At 52.4% G+C, this 23,958-nt stretch overlaps 14 protein-coding genes across 14 annotated transcripts; 10 read left to right on the top strand and 4 right to left on the bottom strand.

Annotated features, from left to right (window-relative positions):
* Positions 1-508: 508 nt before the first annotated feature.
* Positions 509-1,712, top strand: N7474_005440 (NIPSNAP family protein; the record flags this gene model as incomplete). Its single annotated transcript, XM_057196855.1, has 2 exons — positions 509-1,163; positions 1,228-1,712. The coding sequence occupies 2 exons, from the start codon at positions 509-511 to the stop codon at positions 1,710-1,712; spliced, it is 1,140 nt and encodes a 379-aa protein (XP_057054251.1).
* Positions 1,713-2,459: 747 nt separating this feature from the next.
* On the top strand, positions 2,460-4,003 carry N7474_005439 (aminoalcoholphosphotransferase; the record flags this gene model as incomplete). Its single annotated transcript, XM_057196854.1, has 6 exons — positions 2,460-2,492; positions 2,696-2,853; positions 2,908-2,954; positions 3,011-3,106; positions 3,161-3,828; positions 3,881-4,003. 6 exons carry the CDS (start codon positions 2,460-2,462, stop codon positions 4,001-4,003), a joined length of 1,125 nt encoding a protein of 374 aa, XP_057054250.1.
* Positions 4,004-4,390: 387 nt separating this feature from the next.
* Positions 4,391-4,956, top strand: N7474_005438 (40S ribosomal protein eS27; the record flags this gene model as incomplete). Its single annotated transcript, XM_057196853.1, has 3 exons — positions 4,391-4,393; positions 4,594-4,656; positions 4,774-4,956. The coding sequence occupies 3 exons, from the start codon at positions 4,391-4,393 to the stop codon at positions 4,954-4,956; spliced, it is 249 nt and encodes an 82-aa protein (XP_057054249.1).
* Positions 4,957-6,572: 1,616 nt separating this feature from the next.
* Positions 6,573-7,107, bottom strand: N7474_005437 (uncharacterized protein; the record flags this gene model as incomplete). The annotated part of the gene is made up of 2 exons (XM_057196852.1): positions 6,573-6,873; positions 7,043-7,107. The coding sequence occupies 2 exons, from the start codon at positions 7,105-7,107 to the stop codon at positions 6,573-6,575; spliced, it is 366 nt and encodes a 121-aa protein (XP_057054248.1).
* Positions 7,108-7,311: 204 nt separating this feature from the next.
* Positions 7,312-8,163, top strand: N7474_005436 (alpha/beta hydrolase; the record flags this gene model as incomplete). The annotated part of the gene is made up of 1 exon (XM_057196851.1): positions 7,312-8,163. One exon carries the CDS (start codon positions 7,312-7,314, stop codon positions 8,161-8,163), a length of 852 nt encoding a protein of 283 aa, XP_057054247.1.
* A 253-nt stretch (positions 8,164-8,416) lies between these two features.
* Positions 8,417-10,100, bottom strand: N7474_005435 (proteasome regulatory particle lid subunit RPN5; the record flags this gene model as incomplete). Its single annotated transcript, XM_057196850.1, has 5 exons — positions 8,417-9,016; positions 9,069-9,557; positions 9,608-9,844; positions 9,901-9,957; positions 10,014-10,100. The coding sequence occupies 5 exons, from the start codon at positions 10,098-10,100 to the stop codon at positions 8,417-8,419; spliced, it is 1,470 nt and encodes a 489-aa protein (XP_057054246.1).
* An 880-nt stretch (positions 10,101-10,980) lies between these two features.
* Positions 10,981-12,725, top strand: N7474_005434 (putative siroheme synthase; the record flags this gene model as incomplete). Its single annotated transcript, XM_057196849.1, has 2 exons — positions 10,981-11,305; positions 11,359-12,725. 2 exons carry the CDS (start codon positions 10,981-10,983, stop codon positions 12,723-12,725), a joined length of 1,692 nt encoding a protein of 563 aa, XP_057054245.1.
* A 200-nt stretch (positions 12,726-12,925) lies between these two features.
* On the top strand, positions 12,926-13,509 carry N7474_005433 (uncharacterized protein; the record flags this gene model as incomplete). Its single annotated transcript, XM_057196848.1, has 3 exons — positions 12,926-12,981; positions 13,040-13,121; positions 13,282-13,509. 3 exons carry the CDS (start codon positions 12,926-12,928, stop codon positions 13,507-13,509), a joined length of 366 nt encoding a protein of 121 aa, XP_057054244.1.
* An 852-nt stretch (positions 13,510-14,361) lies between these two features.
* Positions 14,362-14,955, top strand: N7474_005432 (uncharacterized protein; the record flags this gene model as incomplete). The annotated part of the gene is made up of 3 exons (XM_057196847.1): positions 14,362-14,550; positions 14,627-14,711; positions 14,774-14,955. 3 exons carry the CDS (start codon positions 14,362-14,364, stop codon positions 14,953-14,955), a joined length of 456 nt encoding a protein of 151 aa, XP_057054243.1.
* A 1,990-nt stretch (positions 14,956-16,945) lies between these two features.
* On the top strand, positions 16,946-18,025 carry N7474_005431 (uncharacterized protein; the record flags this gene model as incomplete). The annotated part of the gene is made up of 1 exon (XM_057196846.1): positions 16,946-18,025. The coding sequence occupies one exon, from the start codon at positions 16,946-16,948 to the stop codon at positions 18,023-18,025; it is 1,080 nt and encodes a 359-aa protein (XP_057054242.1).
* N7474_005430 (ankyrin repeat domain-containing protein) lies at positions 18,022-19,008 on the bottom strand (the record flags this gene model as incomplete). The annotated part of the gene is made up of 2 exons (XM_057196845.1): positions 18,022-18,616; positions 18,668-19,008. The coding sequence occupies 2 exons, from the start codon at positions 19,006-19,008 to the stop codon at positions 18,022-18,024; spliced, it is 936 nt and encodes a 311-aa protein (XP_057054241.1).
* Positions 19,009-19,381: 373 nt separating this feature from the next.
* Positions 19,382-20,185, top strand: N7474_005429 (2-deoxyribose-5-phosphate aldolase; the record flags this gene model as incomplete). Its single annotated transcript, XM_057196844.1, has 1 exon — positions 19,382-20,185. The coding sequence occupies one exon, from the start codon at positions 19,382-19,384 to the stop codon at positions 20,183-20,185; it is 804 nt and encodes a 267-aa protein (XP_057054240.1).
* Positions 20,186-20,692: 507 nt separating this feature from the next.
* N7474_005428 (DUF4291 domain-containing protein) lies at positions 20,693-21,382 on the top strand (the record flags this gene model as incomplete). The annotated part of the gene is made up of 1 exon (XM_057196843.1): positions 20,693-21,382. The coding sequence occupies one exon, from the start codon at positions 20,693-20,695 to the stop codon at positions 21,380-21,382; it is 690 nt and encodes a 229-aa protein (XP_057054239.1).
* Positions 21,383-21,646: 264 nt separating this feature from the next.
* On the bottom strand, positions 21,647-23,393 carry N7474_005427 (putative ribosomal assembly complex component Ipi3; the record flags this gene model as incomplete). The annotated part of the gene is made up of 2 exons (XM_057196842.1): positions 21,647-22,993; positions 23,049-23,393. 2 exons carry the CDS (start codon positions 23,391-23,393, stop codon positions 21,647-21,649), a joined length of 1,692 nt encoding a protein of 563 aa, XP_057054238.1.
* Between the last annotated feature and the right edge of the window lie 565 nt (positions 23,394-23,958).

The following is a 23,958-nucleotide window of genomic DNA, read 5'->3' as shown; positions in this document are numbered from 1 at the left end:
TTCGTCATGATGGCGACCAGGGCATTCCTGCCAGCGTAGTCATCCGCTGGTCGGGAAACATATACCAGTCCGTCAGTTCTTGAAAGACAACAACTTCTCCTTGCTCTATAGCACTGTCCAGCTATCTAGAGGAACCTCCTTCCAGGTACCAGTACGCTGATCTTCACCCTGTGACGTACTAGTCGGCAAGTACCAGTACCTGCGCCACTGGTACCCGCCCCCAGACTGAGCAGCTCCAACCTTTCCCCGCAACCTCCTGCTTCTCTTTCTCCCTCTCTTCTTCACACCCCTGTCCATCCTTTCCCCTCCTCTCTTACTCTCTTACCACCTTCCATTACTTTCCCCCTCTACAACCCACACACACACTCTCTCCCTCTCTCCATCTCATCTCACTCCCTTCCTTCTTCCCTTTGTCACTCCCATCCCAACCTCACCTCACTTGCTCAGTTCCTCCCTCTTTACCGTCCCCCCATCTGTGTTACTTCTTCTCCCTCTCTTCCCCACCACAATGCTGGCTCCGCGTGTCGTCCGCTCAGCGACCTCGCTGGTGCGGCCCTTCACCTCGTCAGCGGTGGCCTACCGCGCCCCTTCCATTAGAGACCTCACCGCCGACTCGGCCGAGGCGTTTGCCCAACGGCAGAAGGAGTTTCGCGAGAACCTCGACGAGGCTCGCAAGAGAAAGGAACAGCAAGAGAGTCAGTCTGTCTCTTCGGTTACTTCTTCCCCTGCCCATGACCAGTCCCGTGAGTACACTCCCACTGCTCCACGAGTGAGCAATGCGAGTGGCGTTGACCGTGTCCGCCCTGCTTTCGATGCTGCCGATACTCTTGATCATAAAGCAATCGGCTCACTTTCCCTCCACCGCTCTATAGGGGACGAACACTCTGCGGATCAGGCATCCAAGCGTGGTGCTCTGTCCTCGCTCATCTACGGCACCAAGGAAGGCCAGCACTTCGATCAGGACATCGAGCGCTCCTTCTCTCAGGTGCTGGCTCGCGGCAAATATGTCCACTCGATCGTCTTCCACGAGGTCAAGCCCGACAAGGTTGATGAATACGTGAATCTGGTCGGCGAGTGGTACCCCCGCATGGCCGGCCTGGAGGAGAACCGCGTCCACCTGGTGGGCAGCTGGCGCACGCAAGTCGGCGACAACGACACCTTTGGTAAACCCCGTTCCAACGCTTCCACAAACTCGAGAAACTAATCCCCCGTCTCTCTCCTCTCCAGTGCACATCTGGGAGTACCAGCGCTACGAAGGGTACCACGCGTCTCTGCACAACATCTCGCAGCAACCCGAGTTCCCTGAATTCGACCGAAAGCTCAAGTCCCTGATCAAGAGCAAGAAGACATCCCTGATGCAGGAGTTTTCGTTCTGGCCCACCACACCGCCCCGCCGTCTGGGCGGACTGTTCGAGTTGCGATCGTACACGCTGCACCCGGGCAACCTGCTGGAATGGGAGTCGCACTGGCGCCGCGGACTGACGGCGCGTCGGGAGGTGATGGAAGGTGTGGGCGCGTGGTTTGTGCAGATCGGCGACCTGAACACGGTGCACCACCTGTGGCAGTTTGCGAATCTGGAGGAGCGCCGGCTCCGGCGTGAGCAGTCCTGGGGAGTCGAGGGATGGGCAGAGACGGTGCACAAGACGGTGCCTCTGATCCAGGAGATGAAGAGCCGGATCCTGGTCCCGATGCCGTGGAGCCCGGTGGCTTAAACTGGTTCTTTCCCATCATCCATAGCCCTGTACCGTGTACCTACATGTGAAGCATACTCTGAATCACCACAACATCATATCATCACTGCCCTAGTCACTGCCGGCCTCGGGTAACCCCACTTTCAGCGACGATCAGGATAAATTCAACCCATCTGAGCGCCGCACGTGGTGCCGACCCGGTCTTAAAAGCGCGTGTGTTCCCAGCGCGAGTAGTTTTCCGCCGGCAGAAAATAGTCCCAAGGGGTACAAGCTCAACCACCACCAGCGACGATCAACAAGTGTCCTCTCGGTTCCTGGTGACCCTATTCTTTCTTCTTGGTCCTCCGTATCCACCGCTTTCACTCAACCCTCCCCAACACCTGCGGGGCCCGCTTCCCTTTTCTCTCTCCGTCTCCACCTCCCATCTCCAACTTTTTTTTCCTTCCTTTCCTTTTCCCGGTCTTCACCAGCAGTATAGCCGCCCACCCACCCCATCTTGCTGCTCCTGTCCGCACCCGCGCTCCTTTCTTCACTTCGTTACATGCGAGACGCTCGCCGGAGAGATTATATGCCTTAGAGCGCATCCAATCCTTTTTACGAATTGTTGTTGTTGGTTACTTGCTCTCATTTTCCTCTCCTCTCCCCTCCCCGGAAAAGGAAAATGGTGTACGTTCGCCAACATCACCTCCCCAATCTGCGCAACTATCGCTATGCGGGGGTCGACCACTCGCTCATCAGTCGGTACATCCTGAAGCCGTTCTATAACAAATGTGTCATTGGCTGTTTCCCCATGGGGATGGCGTGAGTATTACCTATCCTATGCTCGGTCCGAGACTGCCGCACGTTTTGGTGGGGGGCAATGTGAATGAATGAAGATAACTGACTTTCTTTGCGTCGACTCGGCGCTGAAAAAAGACCTAATGCCGTGAGTCTTTCCACTATTTACTCCTCTGGACCTACTTTTGTGATAAGAATATGCCCATGATGTTAATGCGCAATCCTAGATCACCCTGACCGGCTTTCTATTCGTGGTCCTTAATTTCCTCACCGTGATGTGGTACAACCCGAACTTTGACCAGGATTGTCCGCCCTGGGTCTACGCCAGCTGTGCCATCGGCTTGTTTCTGTACCAGACCTTTGATGCCGTAGACGGCATGCAGGCGTAGGTATTTCCCCGTTACGTTGGTGAAAGAGTGCTGAAAGATGTATTTTGCAGGCGGAGGACGAGGCAGAGTGGTCCGTTGGGCGAGCTCTTTGATCACAGTATGCGTGCCTCTATGCCATTCATTCCATGGGCCTGAATTGACTGATTTGGTTAGGTGTCGATGCATGCAATACCGGTCTGGGCGTGCTCATCTTTGCGGGTACCATGAACTTTGGCCAGTCTTGGGCAACTGTGTTGGCGCTATTTGGATGTATGTCCATGTCCCTACTATATTTCTGTTTGATGTCCGAACTAACAACCCTAGCAACGATGACCTTCTACGTCCAAACTTGGGACGAATACTACACCCAAGTCCTAACCCTGGGGATCATCTCCGGCCCCGTCGAGGGCGTGTTAACCCTCTGCACCGTCTACGCTATCACGGCCTACATGGGCGCCGGCAGCTTCTGGCACCAACCCGCGCTGGAGACGCTAGGGTTCTCCAAGCCGACATTCATGACCGACCAGGTCTACAACCTACCCTTCACGCAGTGGTACATTGTGTACGGCGCATTCGTGCTCTTCTTCGCCACGGGCTCGAGCATCTGGAATGTCGTGCAGGTGCGCCGCCAGCGCGGCCTCGATCCTGTGGAGCCGCTGTATGGCCTGCTTCCGATGGTCGTCATCTGGACGCTTGTCCCTGCGTACCTGTACCTGCAGCCTGCTGTCATGGAGACGCAGATCGTGCCATTTGGGCTGTATGTGGGACTGGTGAATGCCTACGCCGTCGGGAGGATGATTGTAGGCCATCTCGTGCAGTCGGGCTTTCCGTATCATAATGTGCTGCTGTACCCGCTGGCTCTCGGGGTGGTGGACAGCGCGGGACCCCGGTTGGGGCTGTGGTCCACACCCGTGCTCGGGAATGGTATCGGGCAGGTTTGCTTTGTGGTTGGGTGTTTGGGTTTCGCGGTTGGTGTTTATGGAAGCTTCGTGGTATGTTCTGTCGGTCCTTTTCTGGAAGAAAGTACTGATTAATTTACTCTAGTTCGACGTCATCACCACGATCTGCGACTACCTCGACATCTGGTGCCTGACTATCAAGTATCCGTATGTCGAGGAGACGCAGTCGCGGAATGGCAATGCGGATTCGTCCAAGAAGATGAAGTGAGGTGGTCGTTATAAGTGGGTGAAGAAGTTCAACCTCGATCATCCACGACTGTGAGAGTGAGAGATGTGTTGGCTCCTGCAGATTTCAAGTACATAGTAGCACTTTTATTTCAACACAAACGGATAATTGAACAATAGAAGATTTTATTGCATGGTACCTAAATCGCTAATTACTCCCGGATAATATAAGAAAGTGATCACGTGAGATGGTCGGTACTGACTAAGCGCACCAAAGCGGTCACGCAAGCGAGGGCACAAACCCCAAACGGGCCAAGAGCCAAATCAATCACTCCATCCCTTCTCTCTTCCCCGACCAACCCTCTCTCAACACCAAGGCCATCGCCATCAGCGCCATTCATCAACTCCCTCGCTGATCTCACTCGCCAAGATGGTAAGTCCCTCCCATTTGTGTGTTTTTGTGTGATGGTGCACACTGGATTTTCGACGATTTCGACGATGCTCGAAATTTTCTCCTCGGGGGCGTGGAGGAGATCCCCCCGAATCCCCCGTTTCGAGATTTCCATCGCCCATCACGCAGACTTTTTTGGGGGTTCAGTGACAATATTCTAACTCGTTTTCTTTCCTTGACAGGTTCTCGCGGTCGACCTCCTCAACCCTACGCCTCAGGCCGAGGCCCGTAAGCACAAGCTGAAGGTATGAGCCTTCCCCATACCACCTACCACCTATCAACTACCATCCCTGGCAACGCCTGTCACCTGTTTGGAACACACAACGAAAAAGAGAACGGACACTAACATATCCCCCCTCCAGGCTCTCGTGCCCGCCCCCCGCTCCTTCTTCATGGATGTCAAGTGCCCCGGCTGCTTCACCATCACCACCGTCTTCTCCCACGCCCAGACCGTCGTCATCTGCGCCGGCTGCTCGACCGTGCTTTGCCAGCCCACCGGTGGCAAGGCCCGTCTGACCGAGGGCTGCTCGTTCCGCCGGAAGTAGACGCCTTGCCTCGCTCGTTGCGTTTTACTATGATTGACGTTTAAGAAAAACTTGTTTCTTCTGGTTTTTTTAAAGGCATGGATGAGATGGAGAAGTTTGCTTGTTTGAAGGATGGAGATGAAAATACCAGCCAGCCAAAACCAACCGGGTGTTTCCTTTTTTTGAATTGAAGGAGGGAGGAACGGAGTCAGCCTACTACTACTACTTTTTTTCGATTTCGAGGAAACAGTCCTTCGGTTCAGCAGCGGGGGTTTTCGATCGCGGAAGCCCTCAAAATGTTACATACCATATATCTCTCTACCTACCAATTCCAACCACGGGATTATCTCTCTTAATCTTTTCCTTGTATTTCGAGGTTGATGGTGTTGGCAGGGATGATGGGAGTGTAGATATGTATCGTATCGATGGCTTCAGTCGTCTGGATACAATCATGACTGGTGTTTTGTCTTCTGCTGACACCCTGTCTCCATGCTCCTGCTTATGCTTTCTAACTTTGTTTCTGATCATGCTTATGTCTTACGGGTGAACGGGTAGAAGATGGAATGAAATGACTGGCAAACAAAAACAACCCTGAAAAAACATGCTGCAGCCATCTATCCCAGCAAGATCCGGATATCTGGCCCAAAAGTTATTTATGTATTTGGTTCTTGTGTTGTGCTATTGATGTGTATGCTTCCTGATATTGAACTGTGTTTTTGCCAACTACATATTGTATTGTGTAATAGGTATCACTGTCTGCAACCAGGGGTGTGACCTTTTGCGTAGTGCTTGTACTAGTAGTTCTTATGTGGATCGCTCGACATCGACACGATATACCCAGGTCGTACCTGGTACCTATCCTGCCCACCTACCACAAATAAAAAATCATAATACAAATATCCTAGCACAACCCTCAACCCCATGCAGCCATGCGAAGGTGATCCTCCTCTCGCCCCACACACGCACGGTCATCATTCCCCACCGAGTGCCCAGTCGGGTTGCTCACCCAGGTACGTCCAAGGTATATGACATCATTCGTCTTTCGATCGTCTTCTCTATAGATCTGCTGCCGTTTCGTTTGAGGGGTCAGAATGATGTATGATGTAAAGAGGTTGGATGGGTCGCCGTGGTCAGGGTTGGAGAGGGATCCTCCTCTTGTAGTCCGGTCACTCAAGAGTTGGGATTATTATTGACTACTATGAGGGTGGTTTATATTTGTTACTGGTTGATTTGTCGCATTTTATTGGAGATTATGTTGAATGGATGGTGCATGGACTACATAGAGAAGAAAGACATAATTGGGGGAAAGAGATACAGGTTATGCGCTTGATTGATCCTTGTTTTTTTGGTTATAGTACAAAACGAAAGACTGGTGGTTCAATTAAGTGGACGGCAGATTCAAATCCAGTCCTATGTCATATTTCAGCTGAAGAAGAACCCAACCTAGATCCAAAACGAGGGTAGAAAGAGAACCAAAAAAAGGAAAAGAAGTAACCTGTAGTAAACTGCCTCGTCTCCAACAGAGCAGAGAGACTAGACGAGTGCTCGCTCATAGACAGCTCGCATGTTGAATTCAAAGACGTATCGCACCGCATCGCACCACATTACTCATCAAATCCGTATAAAAAGCCCGACTCTCAGGTCTCCGTCAAAGCCCTCGCCTTGCTCTTAATATCCGACCCAACGTCAACGGGATTGGTCGGGTCGCTCCCCGTCATGAGGGCCAGCTTGCCGGTGGAATCGTTGATCAACAGAGAAGCAAACTGGTTGCGGCCGACAACCTCCTGCGCAGCCTCGCGCGCGGCCTTGTCGCCCGAGGCGAATTTGTCGGCGTCAATCTCCTGCAGCATGCGGTGCGTGTTGCGGATGAAGTCTAGCAGGAAGAAGATTGTTGGGTGTGTGTCCGGGGGTTGGATTTGGGGGTGGGCTTCGAAGGCACTGTCGTTGTTGGAGGATCGTGTTAGTTATGTAGGTCTTTTTTAACTGAGTGGCATCTGCGAAGCGAGTCAAGTCAAAGAGTTAAGTCCAGGATGAACAAGGCTGGTGGTGCTCGTCAAGCAACACTCATACAGAAGTAGTGGTCGCGGCGTGCGGAGGAAGAACCTACTCGATCAGCTCCTTCATCTGGCCATCGATCTTGTCGAGGTTGACGTTCAGTTGCTCGGTGCTCATGGCTGCACGGATGTGTTTCCAAGTCCGGCTGTTTGTTGTCGGAGAGGAAGGAGAAGTGGCGGCGATGCGTTACTATGTAATTTGGTCGTTATCGCTTATCGCCAGGCACTCACTCATCTCTTCATTCCTCCTCCTACTAACACCTCCTGGCGCTTCTCAATGTGCGCCGCTCGGTTATTCTCCGTCGCCAGCCATCTGCAAACAATGGCGCCAAATCCCTCACCTTCCTCAACACGGCAGCCGCTGAAGCTACTCATGCTCCACGGCTACACGCAATCCGGCCCGCTCTTCCACGCCAAATCCCGCGCCCTGGTCAAGCACATCCAGAAAGCCTTCCCCACGCACGACGTCAATGCCGTCTACCCAACGGGGCCCCTGCGTCTTGACCCAACCGACATCCCCGGCCACGAGCCATCCAGCAACAAAGAGGAAGAAGCCAAGATCGATGCGTATGGCTGGTGGCGCCGGTCGAACACGGCCGATCCCCCGCTGTACCAGGGGATGGAGGAGGGACTCGCAGCCGTGGCGAAAGTCCTGTCTGAAGAAGGCCCCTTCGATGGCGTGATTGGGTTCTCGCAGGGCGCGGCGATGGCGGGCATGGTGGCCGCGTTGCTGGAGCCAGGGCGGAAGGAGGCCTTTGCGCATTTTGCGGCGGAGCAGGGGCTGGGGATGTCTTTTCCCGAATCCTTCGACCCCAACACACTGCAACACCCGCCGTTCAAGTTCGCGCTTTGCTATAGCGGTTTCCGTGCGCCGGGGGCCCGATATCGTGGGTTCTATGAGCGTCCGCATATCCTAACTCCGGTTCTGCATGTGCTGGGTTCGTTGGATGCTGTTGTTGAGGAGAGTCGCAGTCGAGCGTTGATTGATGCCTGTTCTGGGGATCCGGAGAAGGACGGGTTCGTTGTGTGGCACCCTGGTGGCCATTTCTTGCCCAGTCAGCGGCCGTACCTGGATGCGGCGGTGCGGTTTATTCGGGAGCAGCTGGAGCGGAATAAGGGTAGTGCGGACAAGAAGAATGAGGAGGATGTGAATGATATGGATGTGCCGTTTTAGACTAGATAGAGGCTGGCCAGTATATACTAGATCTATACCCAATATTGATGATACTACAATCGCTAGCTCCACACCGTCTTCATTGGGCTATAGTGGTAGGATTTCAGTAGTATGACTGCTTTGCCCAATCCCTCGGGCCTGTGAATCTGGTCATTATGGTGGGAAATATATTGATCAAACAATCAGTTCATCTCATGGGATCTACCAGTGAATTATATTACACGTAGTGGCGTCCTCCCCAGCCTCCTCCAAATCAACGGGCCTTGGTCTTCTCACGGGTCGGCAGGATGCGAGCCATCATCTCCTCCTTGGTAATCAAATGATCAATCCGCTCCAGAAGACCCAGCAGGCTCTTCATGTCACTGCTCCACTCGTTCAGAACATCGTCCGCATCGCGCGGTTTGGCAAAGTTGACCAGCCGCGCGGGCCGGTCGATCTTCGCGTAGATGGTCTTCGAGGTCACCAGCTCGCTGATGTACTTCTCCGTCTCCTCCTCCGTCAGGTCCAGCAGCTGGGTCAACCGGCCCATTTGGATGCGGGTGTAGTATTTGGCCACCACGCGAACATTGTGCTCAATCACGCGCTTCCGCAGGTCCTGCCATCTCCGGTGCGCATTATTCTCGGTGGACTGCTTCGCCTCGGCATCGAAAACGTCCGTGCTGCACAGGTGCGGGCCGAACTGCTCTGCCACCATGGGCCAGCGCATCAGTTCGGGGATGGTGAACAGCTTCACCAGTCGCGCTTCCATTGGTACCTGGGACAGGCGCGAGTCTTGTTGGATCCGGTGCAGGAGGTCTGACTGTTCGTTGTCGTACGGAGACAGCACGATATAATACACGACACGGGCCAGAGCCTTATTACCGAATTAGCCATGGCTTTTAAATGGCCTGGAGATCAAAACTTACCGCACGCAGCTGCTCCGGGTTGTTCTCTACCGCTTCCGTGTCCAGGACTTCTCGGTAGTTCTTGCAGACCTCGAGATACTTGTAGTCATGGTTGGCGAGAGTAATCTGCTGGTCGTAGTAGCGGAGTTTGAGATCCGTGACATCGTCATCCACCTCCACGGGAGGCTCGTCCGGTCCGCGAGTCTTCTCTTTCTCCTCCGCCTCCTTCTTGAGCTTCTCAATCTGCTCGGGGGTCTTCTTCGGTTTGCGAGAGAAATACCGCTTGTTGATCTTGCGGCTGAGAATCTGGGCCTGCGTCCAATCCCCACGCTCGATGCACAAGGCGACTTGCTCCAGGATGAACTCTGTCTTCTCCCGCCGCGACATCGACCCGAAAGTCTCCACCTGCAACTCACACAGGATGTCTGCCGCCGAGTTGAGGTCGCCTTGGGTCTTTTTGATGTTCGAAAGGATGCGTGTGACGCGGGCTCGCTCTACCTCGACAAAAATCTGGGCAGAGTCAGCATCATCCGTGTTAGACAGACACGACCAAAACCAACCTTTCCCTCCGTCACAGTCCGCAGGGTCTCGATCACAGACAACTTCACGTCTATGTTCGGGGTCTCATCCAGGAATCCCATCACCGTCTGCACCATCTTCGTTGTTGCCTGCTTGAGTTGGGCATGTTTCTTGGAGAGCAGCAGCACTTGATCGTTGAGGAGGTTCCAATCGCCGGAGTTCTTGCTGATGGTGACGATAGCAATCAAGAGTCGCGAGGTCGTGGCCAGATCGGAGGCCTGTAATCATTCGAGCGGTCAGCTTTGCATCGTCCGCGCGGTGTTAGAGTTCGTACCTGTCTTGTTTGCTTCTCCAGCGCCAACAGCTTATCTATGGCGCCCTGGACATCGGTCTAGGCATCATCGAGTCAGTATACCGAGCCCAGTCGAATGAATCGCATGACCTCACCTTTGCCAGAGCCTCCGCCTCGGGGATCAGCTTATCCGCATCCTTGGTGAAGTCCTTTTCGGCCTTCAAAATGGTGCCGTCCGACATGATGGCAAGTGCGGAGGGGACGGTTCAATGGTGGTGGAGATGGAATGGAAGTGTTGTCTGTGACGGAGCTCTGGTGATGGGCCGCCCTGGTTGAGCTGGAGCTCCTGGTCATGTGATATATGCCTCAGGCAGACTTCGGCGTATGCCTTCCACATACATGTAGTTAGGCCTAGGTACTCCTCAAACATTATTGTACTCTTCTACTTATTGTCATAGCCAGGAAGATTGTTGGTATTTCCGTATTCATCCTCTATTCAGATATTCGAGCTAGATGATTTATCTAGATCCGATGTCCATGCTCATTGGCACTCTGCATCTTGAAGTTATATTTCTCTTGACCATTATTGGATCTTCTATCGCCTTAAAGCTGAGTACAGCCGAGTTATTATCTTGCTAGACATTCCTGCGCAACAAATCATAGTCTTCTTTCTGTTCCTGGATGTTTGTTCAGACTGCTGACATAATCACAAATCACGCCATTCCGCCGTAGACTGCTTTGGGCGATGAAGAAGTATAGAGATTTCTCGATATCGCACACTCACCACTCTGGGAACTGCTGCCGTTTGAGTCCTGACTGTACGTCACCGGCAATATCTAGTTCTTGACACCACTATCTGGACATCCGACATTCTCTGTTCCATCAGGCCCCCGTCAGGACCCTTATCAGGACGGATCCGTTATCGCCAATCACGACTACCCGATTACTGTCTTTTTTTTTCTCCGCGGAGTTGAATTGCCAGTCAGAGCAGTGACAAGTTACTTTCGGTCCTGGCCAGACTGTGCGGCAGACACAAGAACTGGCTTAAGCCCTTCGAGTCCCCGACGTTTTCTGTCTGTGCTACACTGCACGACCGGAAACGCCCTGGCAGAAACCCCCACGATGAAAGACGCCTTAAACGACACGGCGCAGTCTGCGCCTTTGATGACAGCATGGAACACCGAGAACCAAGTGCATTTGATCGTGGGCGCCAATCCTCTTGCAGCAGCCCGGTGTGCGAAGAGCCTTGATGCTGGCGCAAAACCCATCGTGATTGCGCCGGAGACGGTCGATATGCACTTCACCCTGTCTGAGCATATCTCTCGAGGCGCCGCGCAATGGGTACGTCGCGATTTTCAAGATGACGACTTGACTAGTTTGGGGAGGGAGGAAGTCGATCGGGTGGTTGATGCGGTTTTTGTCACGCTGGGTGGCAACCATCCACTGAGTATGTATTTCAGGCAAGTTAAGAAGAATCCCTGCTAATCTAAGCCCTACCAGGCCCGCACATCTCCAAGTTTTGCCGTCGTCTACGGATCCCGGTCAATGTATCAGATGCGCCGGAGCTGTGCTCGTTCGCTTTACTCTCGACATACTCCGACGGTCCCCTTCACATCGGGATTACAACGTCCGGTCGTGGATGCAAACTTGCATCCCGATTACGGAGAGAGATTGCCGCTTTTCTACCATCGAATCTTGGCGTTACTATCGACCGACTTGGCGCCGTGCGCAGACGTCTCTGGGAAGAAGACAGCGCGGCTGGGCTTGGCGATGTGTCCTTTGAGGGAGATGAAGATGATTCAACCGAACAGAAACATACTTTCAACACATTAGTCACGGAAGACGATGTTGCAGCAGCGAAGACAAGGCGCATGCGTTGGTTGTCGCAAATCTGCGAATACTGGCCGCTCCGAAAACTTGTTTCCATCACGGATGCCGATATCGAGGCTATTCTCAAGGCCTACTCGTCTGGTCGGGACAATGACGTGAAAGACATCGAAGGCATTGAAACACCGCCCCGGAAAGGCAAGATTGTTCTCGCTGGCTCCGGGCCGGGACACCCAGACCTACTCACCAGGGCTACATACCATGCAATCCAAAACGCAGATATTATTCTCGCGGACAAGCTTGTGCCTGCACCGGTTCTCGACTTGATCCCCCGTAGGACAGAAGTCCACATTGCACGCAAGTTCCCTGGCAACGCGGATCAGGCGCAGGAAGAGTTCCTGCAGATGGGACTTGCAGCACTACAGAAAGGAAAGCAGGTTCTGCGACTGAAGCAGGGAGACCCGTATCTCTATGGACGCGGAGCAGAAGAGTTTGATTTCTTCCGGGGAGAAGGATATGTCCCGACAGTGCTGCCGGGGATCACCAGTGCGATGAGCGCGCCTTTGTTCGCAGATATCCCCGCAACCCACCGTGGCGTATCCGACCAGGTTTTGGTCTGCACGGGAACGGGACGGAAAGGCGCTGCCCCGGATCCGCCGACCTACGTTCCTACCCAGACGGTGGTCTTCCTCATGGCTCTCCACCGGCTATCTGCTCTAGTGGAAGCTCTCACCACTTCATCTGGAGATGAGAGTAGTTTGCGCTCACGAACCCTTTGGCCCAAGGAGACACCCTGCGCCATCGTCGAGCGGGCGTCGTGCCCAGATCAAAGGGTGATCCGGTCCACCCTGGAGCATGTTTGTATGGCATTCGAGGCAGCAGGCTCGCGACCACCTGGATTGCTGGTTGTCGGGGCTAGCTGTCACGTTCTGCATGATCCTCAAGCCCAGAAATGGATCATTGAGGAAGGGTTTCACGGACTCGATGATCTGCGCGGTGAGGCCGAGGCAGCGACGACAGTTATGGGGGAGACAGAGTGAGGGGATTTGCATCTGAGCGATGGAGTTTGGAATTGTCTAGACGTGTATATAGAACGATACCCATAATCAAGAACAATAATGAACCATACTGTCTACAGTATGTGACCCTAAATATAGAGTGGATCGGCTCTTATCGATAACCTCCACCTCACCAACTTCCTTCCTTGCCATCCACCAGGCGACCATCAATCATCGCCATCATGTCCACCAACAAACCGAAAACCCCCTATTTTTCCAACGGACAGGCTCTACAGAGGTAAGACATTCTTCTGCTTCCATCAAAATCTCAGCTGCTAACGCCCACCGCAACACAGCCCTCCGCTGACCGTCCGCGCCTCCCGCTTCGCAGAGAGCGTTTACAACTTCCTCGGCCTCTATGTTGTCAGCTTCTTCTCTGTAAGTGCCTCGTTTATTTATTCTGCTCTGTCGCCTATCGTATCCCCACTATCCCCTCGCCCTTAACTCTCCCCTTCCCCTCTCTTCCATTAGAAAGCCTTCCCTTTACCCCCGTGCCAGCGTGTCTTGGAGAATATAGGCTGACTGTTCCCCAAATCAGCTCGACCCGTACGCCGCCGCGCAAAACTCCCAATTCAACATCCACCGCCCCCGGACTTCGGCGACGCCGCGTTCACGGTGGGGTGGTGGGAGCTCAAGCTCAAGCTTCTGGGGGCCTGGAGGCGGTGGTGGAGGCGGTGGTGGCGGCTCTGGGCCGGGCTCAGGACCCGGGAGACGTATTGGGCGCGTGGATGATGTTCGGGGACCGGAGTGTGGGAGTTGTCGGTGAGGAGGATGGGTGATATACTGTTTTGGAGTGTGATTCAGACGAGAGGGCGACAGGACCTACACTGGGTATTTCCCTGCATGTTTTCTGCTAGTCGAATGCAGAATCGACTGCTTGTCTTTTTTGGTAGTTCCAGATCTAAATCTGGATATAGATCTATCTATCAATTCAAAGGTGGATCATTTGGCTCGAAGTAGAAGTTTCAGTTTTCCATTGAACCACGGATTGAATACTAAGGGATAAGATTGAAAAGTCGGTTATTCCAGACACCACGGAGCTTGGATAAGCTTCTCAGAGGATTCAGCCTACTTCCTGGGACAACGGGTCTCCATCGCAAGACCTCCTTGGCCACAGCGCGCACGAGAGGAAGACGAAGGGAAATCTTTGCAACCGGCAGCTCTTGAGGGGCCCATATCCTCATCAAGTCCTTTTGCAACTTTGTCTGCCAATCGGGATAAGCGACACATCGCCAGGCTAATCGACCGCGTGGAGAATCATCAACCAAAGCTCCAGCCAGTGTTGACGGTTGGCGGGGTCACGGGGTGGATGTAACACTACCCGATGTGATGTCTTTGACGCGGAGTGCAGACCTTGGCGGTGATGTATGTCTCACCTGCCACTCGTGTTGATTGGCCATGGAACGAACTCCCGGGCGGTGTGCCTAACAATCCAAGACATATACACAGTAATAGGTGCCATGTCTTAGATCAAAGGCCTCCCGGATATATTCCGTGGGTACCTCGTCGGTACAATGTACCTGAAGTCCGAGTAGTAGACCTATATAAAGACCCCTAGTTCCTTCCCTGGTCAGGTAGTCTAAGCTTCTATTGCAAAACAAAAAGCGAAATCCCAACCATGAAGACCTCCCTGATCACATTTGGTGCCTTCCTCGGCCTGGTCTCGGCCCAGCATGCCGTCGTAAACAACCACTGTGCCTCCACCGTCTATGTGCAGTCGTTCCCTTACGATGGCAGCGCTCCCGGCCCTCTCACTACCCTTCTTCCCGGTGGGAATTTCACTGAGAAATTTAGACCCTCTGGCTCGGTACGTTCCTCCGTCCTATTCGGTCTACGCAATTCTCTACATAGTAAGGGAAACTGACGAGAGATGGAATGTATAGACCGTTAAGATCGGCAAGGCAAAGACGCTGGCTAAGCCTCTCTTCTTTGGCTATTCGTTGACGTCCAGTCCGAACTACGCGTACTGTGAGTGCACCCAATCTATCGGGCAGCTAGGAATCTTTTATTAACCACTTCTTTCTTCAAAGACGAATTCAGCACGGAATGGGGCAACCCCTTCGCGGCGAATGCCAACTCGCTCAGTCCCGGGGAGGGCTGTATGGCCTTTGACTGTGCGGCCAATGATCCCGCCTGCTACAGTACCCCAGCTCATAAGAAGGTGTATGGGTGCCCCCGCCCAGTCAACCTGACGGCGGACCTGTGTCTGTAAATACGGCGCCTACACTCTGTAATGTGGTAGGGCTATTGGGATATATCTGTTTTCTTGTCTATATTCCAACCTGTCGCAGCCTGTCTCAAGGATAACTATGTGTGAGAATGAGACAGGCATTTGTCGTGACACTAGTATATGTGGGAGACTATAAATAATCATCTTTGAGTTATTAATGGGCGTATGCACTAGTAATATTCTACCTGGTAGTCTCCTTGGAGAATGATGCAATCGGCTATTCAGACTATCTATCCTGGCCGTATTTAGGGCTGACAAGAGATTGTCGTGCAGAAATGGACGTGTAAATTCCACATCAGGCGCCAGCTTCCATAATAGGTAACTTATTAGTGGCGGTCAGCAGAGTAAGCGCTAGGATGCAGCAGCTGAATCTCATTGTAAAAATTACCAAGTGGTGAATTTACCCTGACAAATCATAATGAAAGAAAAACACAACACACGAACTTAGTTGACCTGCATTGCTATTCAACCACTAGCGACAAATCCAAAGGAAAAGCTCGGTTGTTCCTTCCGCTCTCCAATTTCCTTCCTCGTCTTCAAAGCCTTCTCCTCAGGCTCTGTAAAACCCTCATTTCCATCAGGCTTTGCCTTTCCCAAAATGTATGTCGCCCACTCCTCGACATCAAGGTCTGCGTCAATAAAATTGATCACGTAATGTTCGTCAACCAGAAAGCATTAGCATCCTCTGCCCGATCAAAATTGTCCACCTGCAACTCGATCTTATTGCGATCTAGGTTCCGATAATATAAGGAAGTAGTCGGGCCGTGGTCCACCGTCCAGATAGGCTTGAGGGAATCCTTTATATCGCGTAGAGCCACGTGAGTGCGCGCCAGATCTGTCGAGGACTTTATCTACTTTCTTAGATAGCCTAACGGCAATGTAGCTTGGCGCTCTCTTTTTGACTAATATAAGAATATCACGTAGAAAGCTATCTCATTTGATAAATTCAAAGGGCTCTATGGTCTTTGATTGTTCCTAGCGCTGGCCTAGGTCTCAAACGGAGCGGATACCCGATCCTTAAGAGATATATAGTCCCTTATGTATTTCCCAAGCTTCCCCAACTTCCTGGCTTTATTGTCAAACGCAACGACTTGAGGCTCTCTGAGGTATTTTTTCAAAATACGAAAATAGAAATAAGGAAAGAAATATGGCAATAGGGAGACATGAAGGTACATATTCAGTCGTGTGATCCAGAACAATCTGGCCTGCTCCTATCCTTAAACCAGCGACCAAGCTGAATCTACCATTATGTGAGCAACATTGACATTTGTTCTCTTTGCACCATTTCCCGAACAAGCGAGTGATTGCCTTCCTGCTTTTACCTATGGAAACTTGACTACCACACCCTGATGACTGGTCAAGCATTAACCCTCCCACTCCTTCGGGGCTCTATCACAGTAGATGAAGCCCTTGAGCAGGAAGAGGATATGCTTCTCGACCTGTCTTATCCGGATTCCCGGGTGGAATTCTTTGTATTTCTCTACAGTCATCGCAACGACATCGCAACAATCTTTTCAGACCATTTGGGACAAGGTCAATCCATCCATTGTCGCTTGGGAGAAGTAAGGGAGTGGATACATGGCAGCTTCAACGTTTGCATCCCAGTTTATGTCGAAAATTGGAACAAGTGATTGGGAGAATCGACTTATCCTGGAAACGCCGAAGAGAAACTTCGTTGTGAGGCCGCTACCTTCATTTGGTTACAAAAGCATTGCCCTGATATCCCGCTCCCTCACCTTTGGGGATTTGGATTTGCTGGGGGACAAACCGTATGCCATCGAAACACCTTAGGGCCTTAAGCGGAGAGACTGACGATCATTTCTCACAGTTCACTAGGCCCGAACAGATGCCTGTGGCGACCAGGGTGATTTGGTACCTCAAGCGACACGTGTTACGGCTATTCGGATTTCCGCTACCCTGCCCATATATAAGCTATCATCGTCAACAAGTGCTAGAGCACGGTTATCTAATCATGGACTATATCGACGAGCCAGAGGTGCAGATGCTATCAGAGACATGGAATGAGTTTCCCTACCAACCCGACAAAACAGCTACCCTCTACCGGGACCTATCTCGCATTATGCTTTCCCTGAGCCAATGCCCATTACCTCGGATAGGATCTTGGACGATAGACTCAGATGGACTATTGCAACTTTCCAATCGGCCCCTCACTCTTCGCCATCATCAGCTGGAAAATGCGGGTATGCCTACTAACATCGGTCGGAATTTGACTTATCTATCAACTGATTCATATTACCTCGATATTTTGTCCTGTCATGACAGCCGTATACGACACCAACCCAACTCCATGCATGACGAGGAGGACGGACGTGCCCAGATGGCGAACCTAAGCATCATGCGAGCGCTTCTTCCTCACTTCACCGACCGAGAGCTCCGCCAAGGACCGTTTTTCTACAGATTCACAAACCTGCACCCAAGCAACATCTTCGTCGACAATCAATGGCATATCAAATATCTAGTCGACCTTGAGTGGGCATGCTCACTTCCATCAGAGACCTTGCGCCCTCCGTATTGGTTGACGGGTCGTGCTGCAGACAACATACTTGGTGAACACCTTGACACATTTAGCAAAGCATACAACGAATTCATGGAAATCTTTGAGAAGGAAGAGATGCGATATCCGTCTCTATTCAATGTCTGCTCGTACCGGACGAATATCATGAGAAAAGGCTGGAAAATTGGAAACTTCTGGTACTTCCAAGCCTTGGATAGTCCCAAGGGCCTATTCAACATATTCCGTGACCATATCCAGCCGAAACTCGCAGTGTCCCAAAGTGTTGATCCATCACACTTTTCGAGAATCGTATCCGAGTACTGGGCTGTGGACACAAAGGACGTTATAGCGGGCAAGTTGAAAGACAAGGAGATGTACGAAAAAGAGAGCTGCGTCTGCGCTTTCGATATGGTTCAGATGGCACATGATGCTGAGCAGAGCAATGATTCTCATTTAATCCATAGGCAAATACTTGGATCTTGTTGCAGCTGCTTTAAGACCAAAACAGCCTCAATGCCCATATGCAAGTGCAGCTAGACTAGCCGAAACCCACTTTCCATGATGAATTGGTCCATGGGTACAAGGGTGAAATGGCGTCCGTGTCCATCTGTGAACTGGGGTATGGATGCTAGATCGTTGTCAGTGGACATTGGACGAAGAAACTCAGATACGGCTGTTTGGCCGTTTATTTCGGCCCAGTCAGCGGCAGTATAGCTCGCTGGATCTTTGATGTGAGGAGATGCCCCTCTCGCGATCAAGAGCTTGACAGAGTCAGGCAATCCTCTTCCGGCCGCATAATGAAGGGGTGTTCCTATGCCGCTGTACATATTACACAGGTATTCTTCCTCACAACTTTGATACATGATGTCGTTCAGCGGAAGACCTTGCTCCAAAAGATAATTCAGAACTTCCAGCCGATCATCGAGCTCCCGCATAGCTGCATAATGCATCACCTGGCCTTGTAGTAAAGAAGCACCGTGGTTGAGCAAAATTTGGATAATTGTGAAGTTGGCTTGTCTAAATGCGATAGACAACGGAGTGTAATCCTTGTATCTTTCACATCGCCGATTCGGGTCTGCTCCATGGGCCAAAAACCACTTGGTCAAATTCGCGTCGTGGAAAGAGTTCCTATACGATGCTTTTAGCATCTATACGTATATAAGAGCGAAAATAACTTACGCTAGAGCGGGCGGATCGTTTGAACTAATCGGAGTGTTGATATCCCATCCGTGATTAAGAAATTCTTGTAGAATTTGGTACGACGTGTCCTCGGTCGCTTTCATAAAAAGTTGAGAATTCATAGGAACTTGATTATCAAGAAGGCATGAAACAACTTCAAATGAGTTGTTTACTATCGCTTCGTAAAGCACAGGGCCTGTAGTCACTTCGAAAGTCTCGTTGTCAATGGAACTTTCTCGCCACCGGGAAAGGACGGCATTGATTGCTTCAATATTGCCAGATAGAGTAGCCACCTGAAGGTGCGTTATTTCTTCTGACGCAATGAAATAGGAACTCGACATTTCGGAATGGTTCTACAATAAAGATGGGAAGCACGGACCGTGAGCAGAATCAGAAGGACAACAAGGGTAATTAGGCGCTTTTATACATGCGGGGTTACTTGAGGGCCAGAAAGGTCTATAATCAGTCAACGTGCTGCTAAGCGCCTAGTAAGATTTCAAACCACTCCAACTCTCCACATCACCTACACTCTTCTTCTACACTGCTCTCGGCTCCTCTGTCTCTCTCTCTCTCTCTTTTTCGCCGCCTTCATTGAATCAGGCGTTCGTCATAGTGATACCCACAACCCTCATGTGACGCTCTCCCCTCTTTCCTGGCCTCTCACGTTCGCTTCACACCGAAGTACTCAGAAACCTCTTAAGTCCCCCATACGCCATGGCCGAACCACCGGCCAACGATGCCGAGTGGGCGGCACAGATCAAGCAGATGAAGGAGTGGCTACCGAACAAGCCAGTCTCGCATCCAAGCATCCCACTGAGCGTGCACCGCACAATCGACCACACGCTACTCAAGCTCCCAATCGAGCTCTCCCAAATCGACACCCTCTGCGCTGAAGCCCGTGAGTATAACTTCGCCACCGTCTGTGTGCGGCTGGAGCACGTCGCTCGCGCCGCAGAGAACCTCAAGGACACACCGGACACGGAGGTAGCCTGCGTAGTGGGGTTCCCAGAGGGCACGCACGACACCGCGGACAAAGTGCGCGAGGCGACAGAGGCCGTGGCGAACGGGGCCTCCGAACTGGACATGGTGATCAATTACCCGCTCATCAAAGAAGGGAAATACACGGCCGTCTGGGAGGACGTCGTGGCGGTGCGCAAGGCCGCTCCACGGCCGATACGCTTGAAGACAATCATCGAGGCTGGGCAGCTGAGCGAGGACGAGCAAATAGCCGCTACCATCGTGTGCTGCATGGCCGGCGCGGACTTCGTCAAGACCAGCACAGGCTTTAGTGGCGGCGGGGCCAGTGTTCAGAGTGTCACGCAGATGCGCATCGTGGCAGACTTATGCGGCAGTGATTGCAAGGTCAAGGCGAGTGGCGGGATTCGCACCGCTGAGGATTGTCTACGCATGCTTAAGGCTGGCGCGGAGCGGATTGGCACTAGCGCTGGGGTTGCTATCATGACTGCCCTGAACGACGGCGAAGTTCTTGAGCAAGGAGCCAGTCATGCGGTGTACTGAGTTGGAGATTTCAGGATATGTCGTCAGTGGTGGAGCGTGTTTGTTTCTTTTTGTGGGCATTTCTTCCCATTATGTCGCAGAATGCCACGGCAGCTACCAGCCATGGTATGGTATCAGAGAGAAATCGAGATAGTCTTGTATACGAATGTATACTCCAGTTGGTTTTTTCTAAGTTTCACTAAAAGAATATGCCAATGAGAATAACTATTGAAACCGTGATCTAAAAATCCGTTCCTTGTATGTGGCTATGCTCGTACACTATTCATCTGCTTGAGTAATGAGCCTCTCGCGACCCTCGGCCCCACTGGATACGAGGTTGTTCACAGCCACGCAAATCCCAATCCTTAACCGAAGAAATGAGTCAAGAATATATCTTCCGAAATCGAGGTACAGAATTGACATAAAAATAATGTGCTTCTCCTGTCAGCATCTAACTTTATTCTTTACTTATCCACAACTATATCCAAAACACAACCCAGAACTATATATCTCCACATCCACCCAACAATGGCATCAACAAACCCAACACCACAACCCACAAAAACTACATCCACCACTACAAACCAACCTCGCTACAGAGCTATCCGCGCCACCTATAGCCCTAACACAATAACCGTCTACCAAGCCTACCCCTCCTCAATCGCCACCCCAGCCCTAGCAGCCCAAACCTTCGTCCCCCCATTCTCCCGCACGCGGATGACATGGATAAAACCATCCTTCCTCTGGATGGCCTACCGCAGCGGCTACGGCACAAAACCAGGACAGGAGCGCGTACTCGCCATCGAGATCACTCGCGAGGGCTTCGAATGGGCACTTCGGCATTCCTGTCTAAGCCATTGGGGGGACCAGAATAATATCCCGCAAAGCGGAACCGGGCCTGATTATGTGGAAAGCAAGAAACAGTGGCAAGAGAAGCTACATAGCAGCCCTGTGCGCATTCAGTGGGATCCTGAGCGCGATTTGAAGCATAGACCGTCGATATATAGGTCTATTCAGAGTGGACTGGGGCCGTTGGCTGTGGCTAAATACGTGGATGAGTGGATTGTGAGTGTGACTGATGTTACGGATCTGATGCGTGAGGTGTCCGGGTATGTTGACAGGGGGGACTTGAACACGGCGTTTTCGTGTTTACCTGATGAGAGGGAGTATCCGTTGCCCGAGGAATTGAGGGCTATAGTGCATGCTTCACCATTGTAGGTGCGCAGGGGAGAGGGAAGGTGGTTTCTATGGGGACTGGGGGCATTATTTGAATGATTGTCGATAATATAAGCTTGGCGCGATCAGCGTCGATATCGTGGTCGATAGTGAAGATCATTGGGTGATCATTGAATATTGTTGTCGAATTTAATTTTATAGACAGGCATGAGGTATAAGTACAGTTGATCGACCCCCTTGCGCCGGTTCTTAGTTCCAAGACAACAACACAAGACAACCTCAAACACAACAAAACAATGACCACACCTATTCATCGCTCTGGTCATCGGAGTCGCTGGTCAACATACCCTCATCAACATCCATCTTCTTCATGGACGCATCGCCACTGCGGCCTTTCTTCTCGGCCGCGAACCACGCCTCTCTCCGGCGCTTCTCACGTTCTTCCCTCCTTGCTTGGCGGGCGACCTTCTCGTGCCGGGCAACCTCCTGCTTTTCATGCAGCTCATTAACATAGTCTTGCAGGGACGCCAGGTGCGAGCGCAGCTGCACGACTTCATCGGTGCTAGCGTGGCGGGCGGCCTCGTTAACGGCGACCTTTTTCTTCAGCGTAGATACCTCGCTTTCCAGCTCTGAGACACGAGGCGCGTCTGCATTCCCAGCTGCCGAAGATGGTGCGACCGTTGAGACGGTGGAGATCTCGGCGCCGCCGGACTGGCGCAGGGAGGCCAGCTCCGCTAGCCCGTCGGCGATCATGGAGTCCGGAAAGAAGGGGTGGGTGAGCGCTTGCGAGAATTGAGATTTGGAGGGTTGCGAAGTGAGGATGTGCGTGTGAAACACGTATTCGGCTGGCACGGCGCCGGGGGTGTGTGCTTGACTCGACAGCGCATGGTCGTGGCGTGGTTTGACGATCGTGTGCGCCATTCTCTTTTTCGGAGAGGTATCTGATAGGCCGCTCGGTGGGAGCATGACGAGATTTGTAATGGGGTGCGTGTAGTCCGCGACTTGGGCTGCGAACTTGTGTCGTGCAATGTTCCATGATAGAGCCTTGCCGTTGTCATGTCCTGATAGCAATGTCGTGCCGTCGTATGACACGCCCAGAACGTTTACTTTGCCCGAGTCGCTGGATGGCGGTAGCCAGCGGTCTTCTGCCGAGGCCTGTGCTGGAGTGGATTGGAGGGATGGGTCGTGCAGGGGATGTTGGGTGGATTGATTCCGGTAGAAGTCCACTGACTGGACGCTGCCATCTTCGTATCCCACGTAGAAGGCTCGGTCAACGGGATCTAAAACCGTGCAGGTGGCGGAGGAGGGAAGCAGGAAGGTGCGCAAGGCCTTTCCGGTGTGATAGTCCCATGCGATTGCGGTATTGTCCTTGGCGGTCGACACCACAATGTTATGTCGGCCCTTGCTATGCCCCAGGGCGAGAGAGGTGATGGCGGCGCGGTGGTTCGAGAAGGTCCGGATCGGAGCATTCGGGGGCTGGCGGTTATGCCCGGGAGCTGGAGTCGCAAAGGAGAGGATGCCGACCAGTGACCAGACATGGACACTGGCGTCCGCGGCGCCGGACAGGATGAAGTTGGAGGTGGGATCGACAACGAGTGAAGTCACCGGCTGCAGATGCGAGGCCGTGGTAGCTACCTGGCGTCCAGTGCAGGTCTACAATACGCGCAATCAGATAATGTTACCAGCAGCGAGACAGTGTGAAACATACCTCCCACAGGATCAGTCGGCCACCCTCCGTGCCCAAGACCACGACGTCACCATACTTGGCTCCGGCGACCGCAATGCTGCGAATGCGCTCGGGAAAAGGCACTACGGCCTCTTGGTTGCCCTTCTCGCGACTGTACACATGCACCACGGCTTTGTCTGCCTGCGCCGCAAAGACATGCGAGGGACTCACGGCCAGACAGTTGGTTGCCGTGGAGCTCTTCTTGAACGTCGATTGCAGCGTAGCCGCTGGCTGCCACTCGTGCACGCAGATCCCGACATCGCGTAGGGCCGCGACCGTGGATTTGGCCGAGACGAGCGTCGACGCCACGAATGACTCGGACAGCATTGGAGGAATGGGGCGAGTGGGAGGAAGATATGTAGTGGCGGGCGCATTTTATTTTTTCTCGGTGATAGATCACCTATCGATAAAGGTTTGCACTGTTTGTCTAGGAACTGCATCTCTCTTCTACACTCTGCCTTAGTGCCATCGGAGCTATCCACGTCGCGTCAACGCGTGAACCAGAATAGATCCCGCGTTTCGTACAGAGCACAATTGCCCCTCGTATCTATCATCTGGATGGGTTGGACCTGTCGCCCTGACTAGCTGCGCCACCGATCGGATCTGATTGCTTCTTTCCAGATCTCCAAACTAACGACAGCAAGAATAGCCTCATCATTCTCGAATGTGTGTGGGTGTGTGTCTCAGAGGAATCCACGCCATGCGCAAGCATTTATACTATTCCGGTTATATTGGCTCCTAGGGTTGGCCCAGAAATGAACCACCCCCCCAATGCAAGGGGCAGGAAGGGGTGGATTGCCCATTGCAACGAGACACTGCATCCAATGAGACCCGCTAGGATCTTCTCAGTTGCCATGGGCAAGGACCCTGATTCGCCATGGCAACCCTGCTG

This window comes from Penicillium riverlandense (genome assembly GCF_028828495.1).
Source record: "Penicillium riverlandense strain IBT 135883 chromosome Unknown utg000003l_segment0_segment0, whole genome shotgun sequence".
NCBI lineage: Eukaryota > Fungi > Ascomycota > Eurotiomycetes > Eurotiales > Aspergillaceae > Penicillium > Penicillium riverlandense.
Note: the sequence above shows the minus strand (reverse complement) of the source record. Positions and strands in the feature narration are given on the sequence as shown.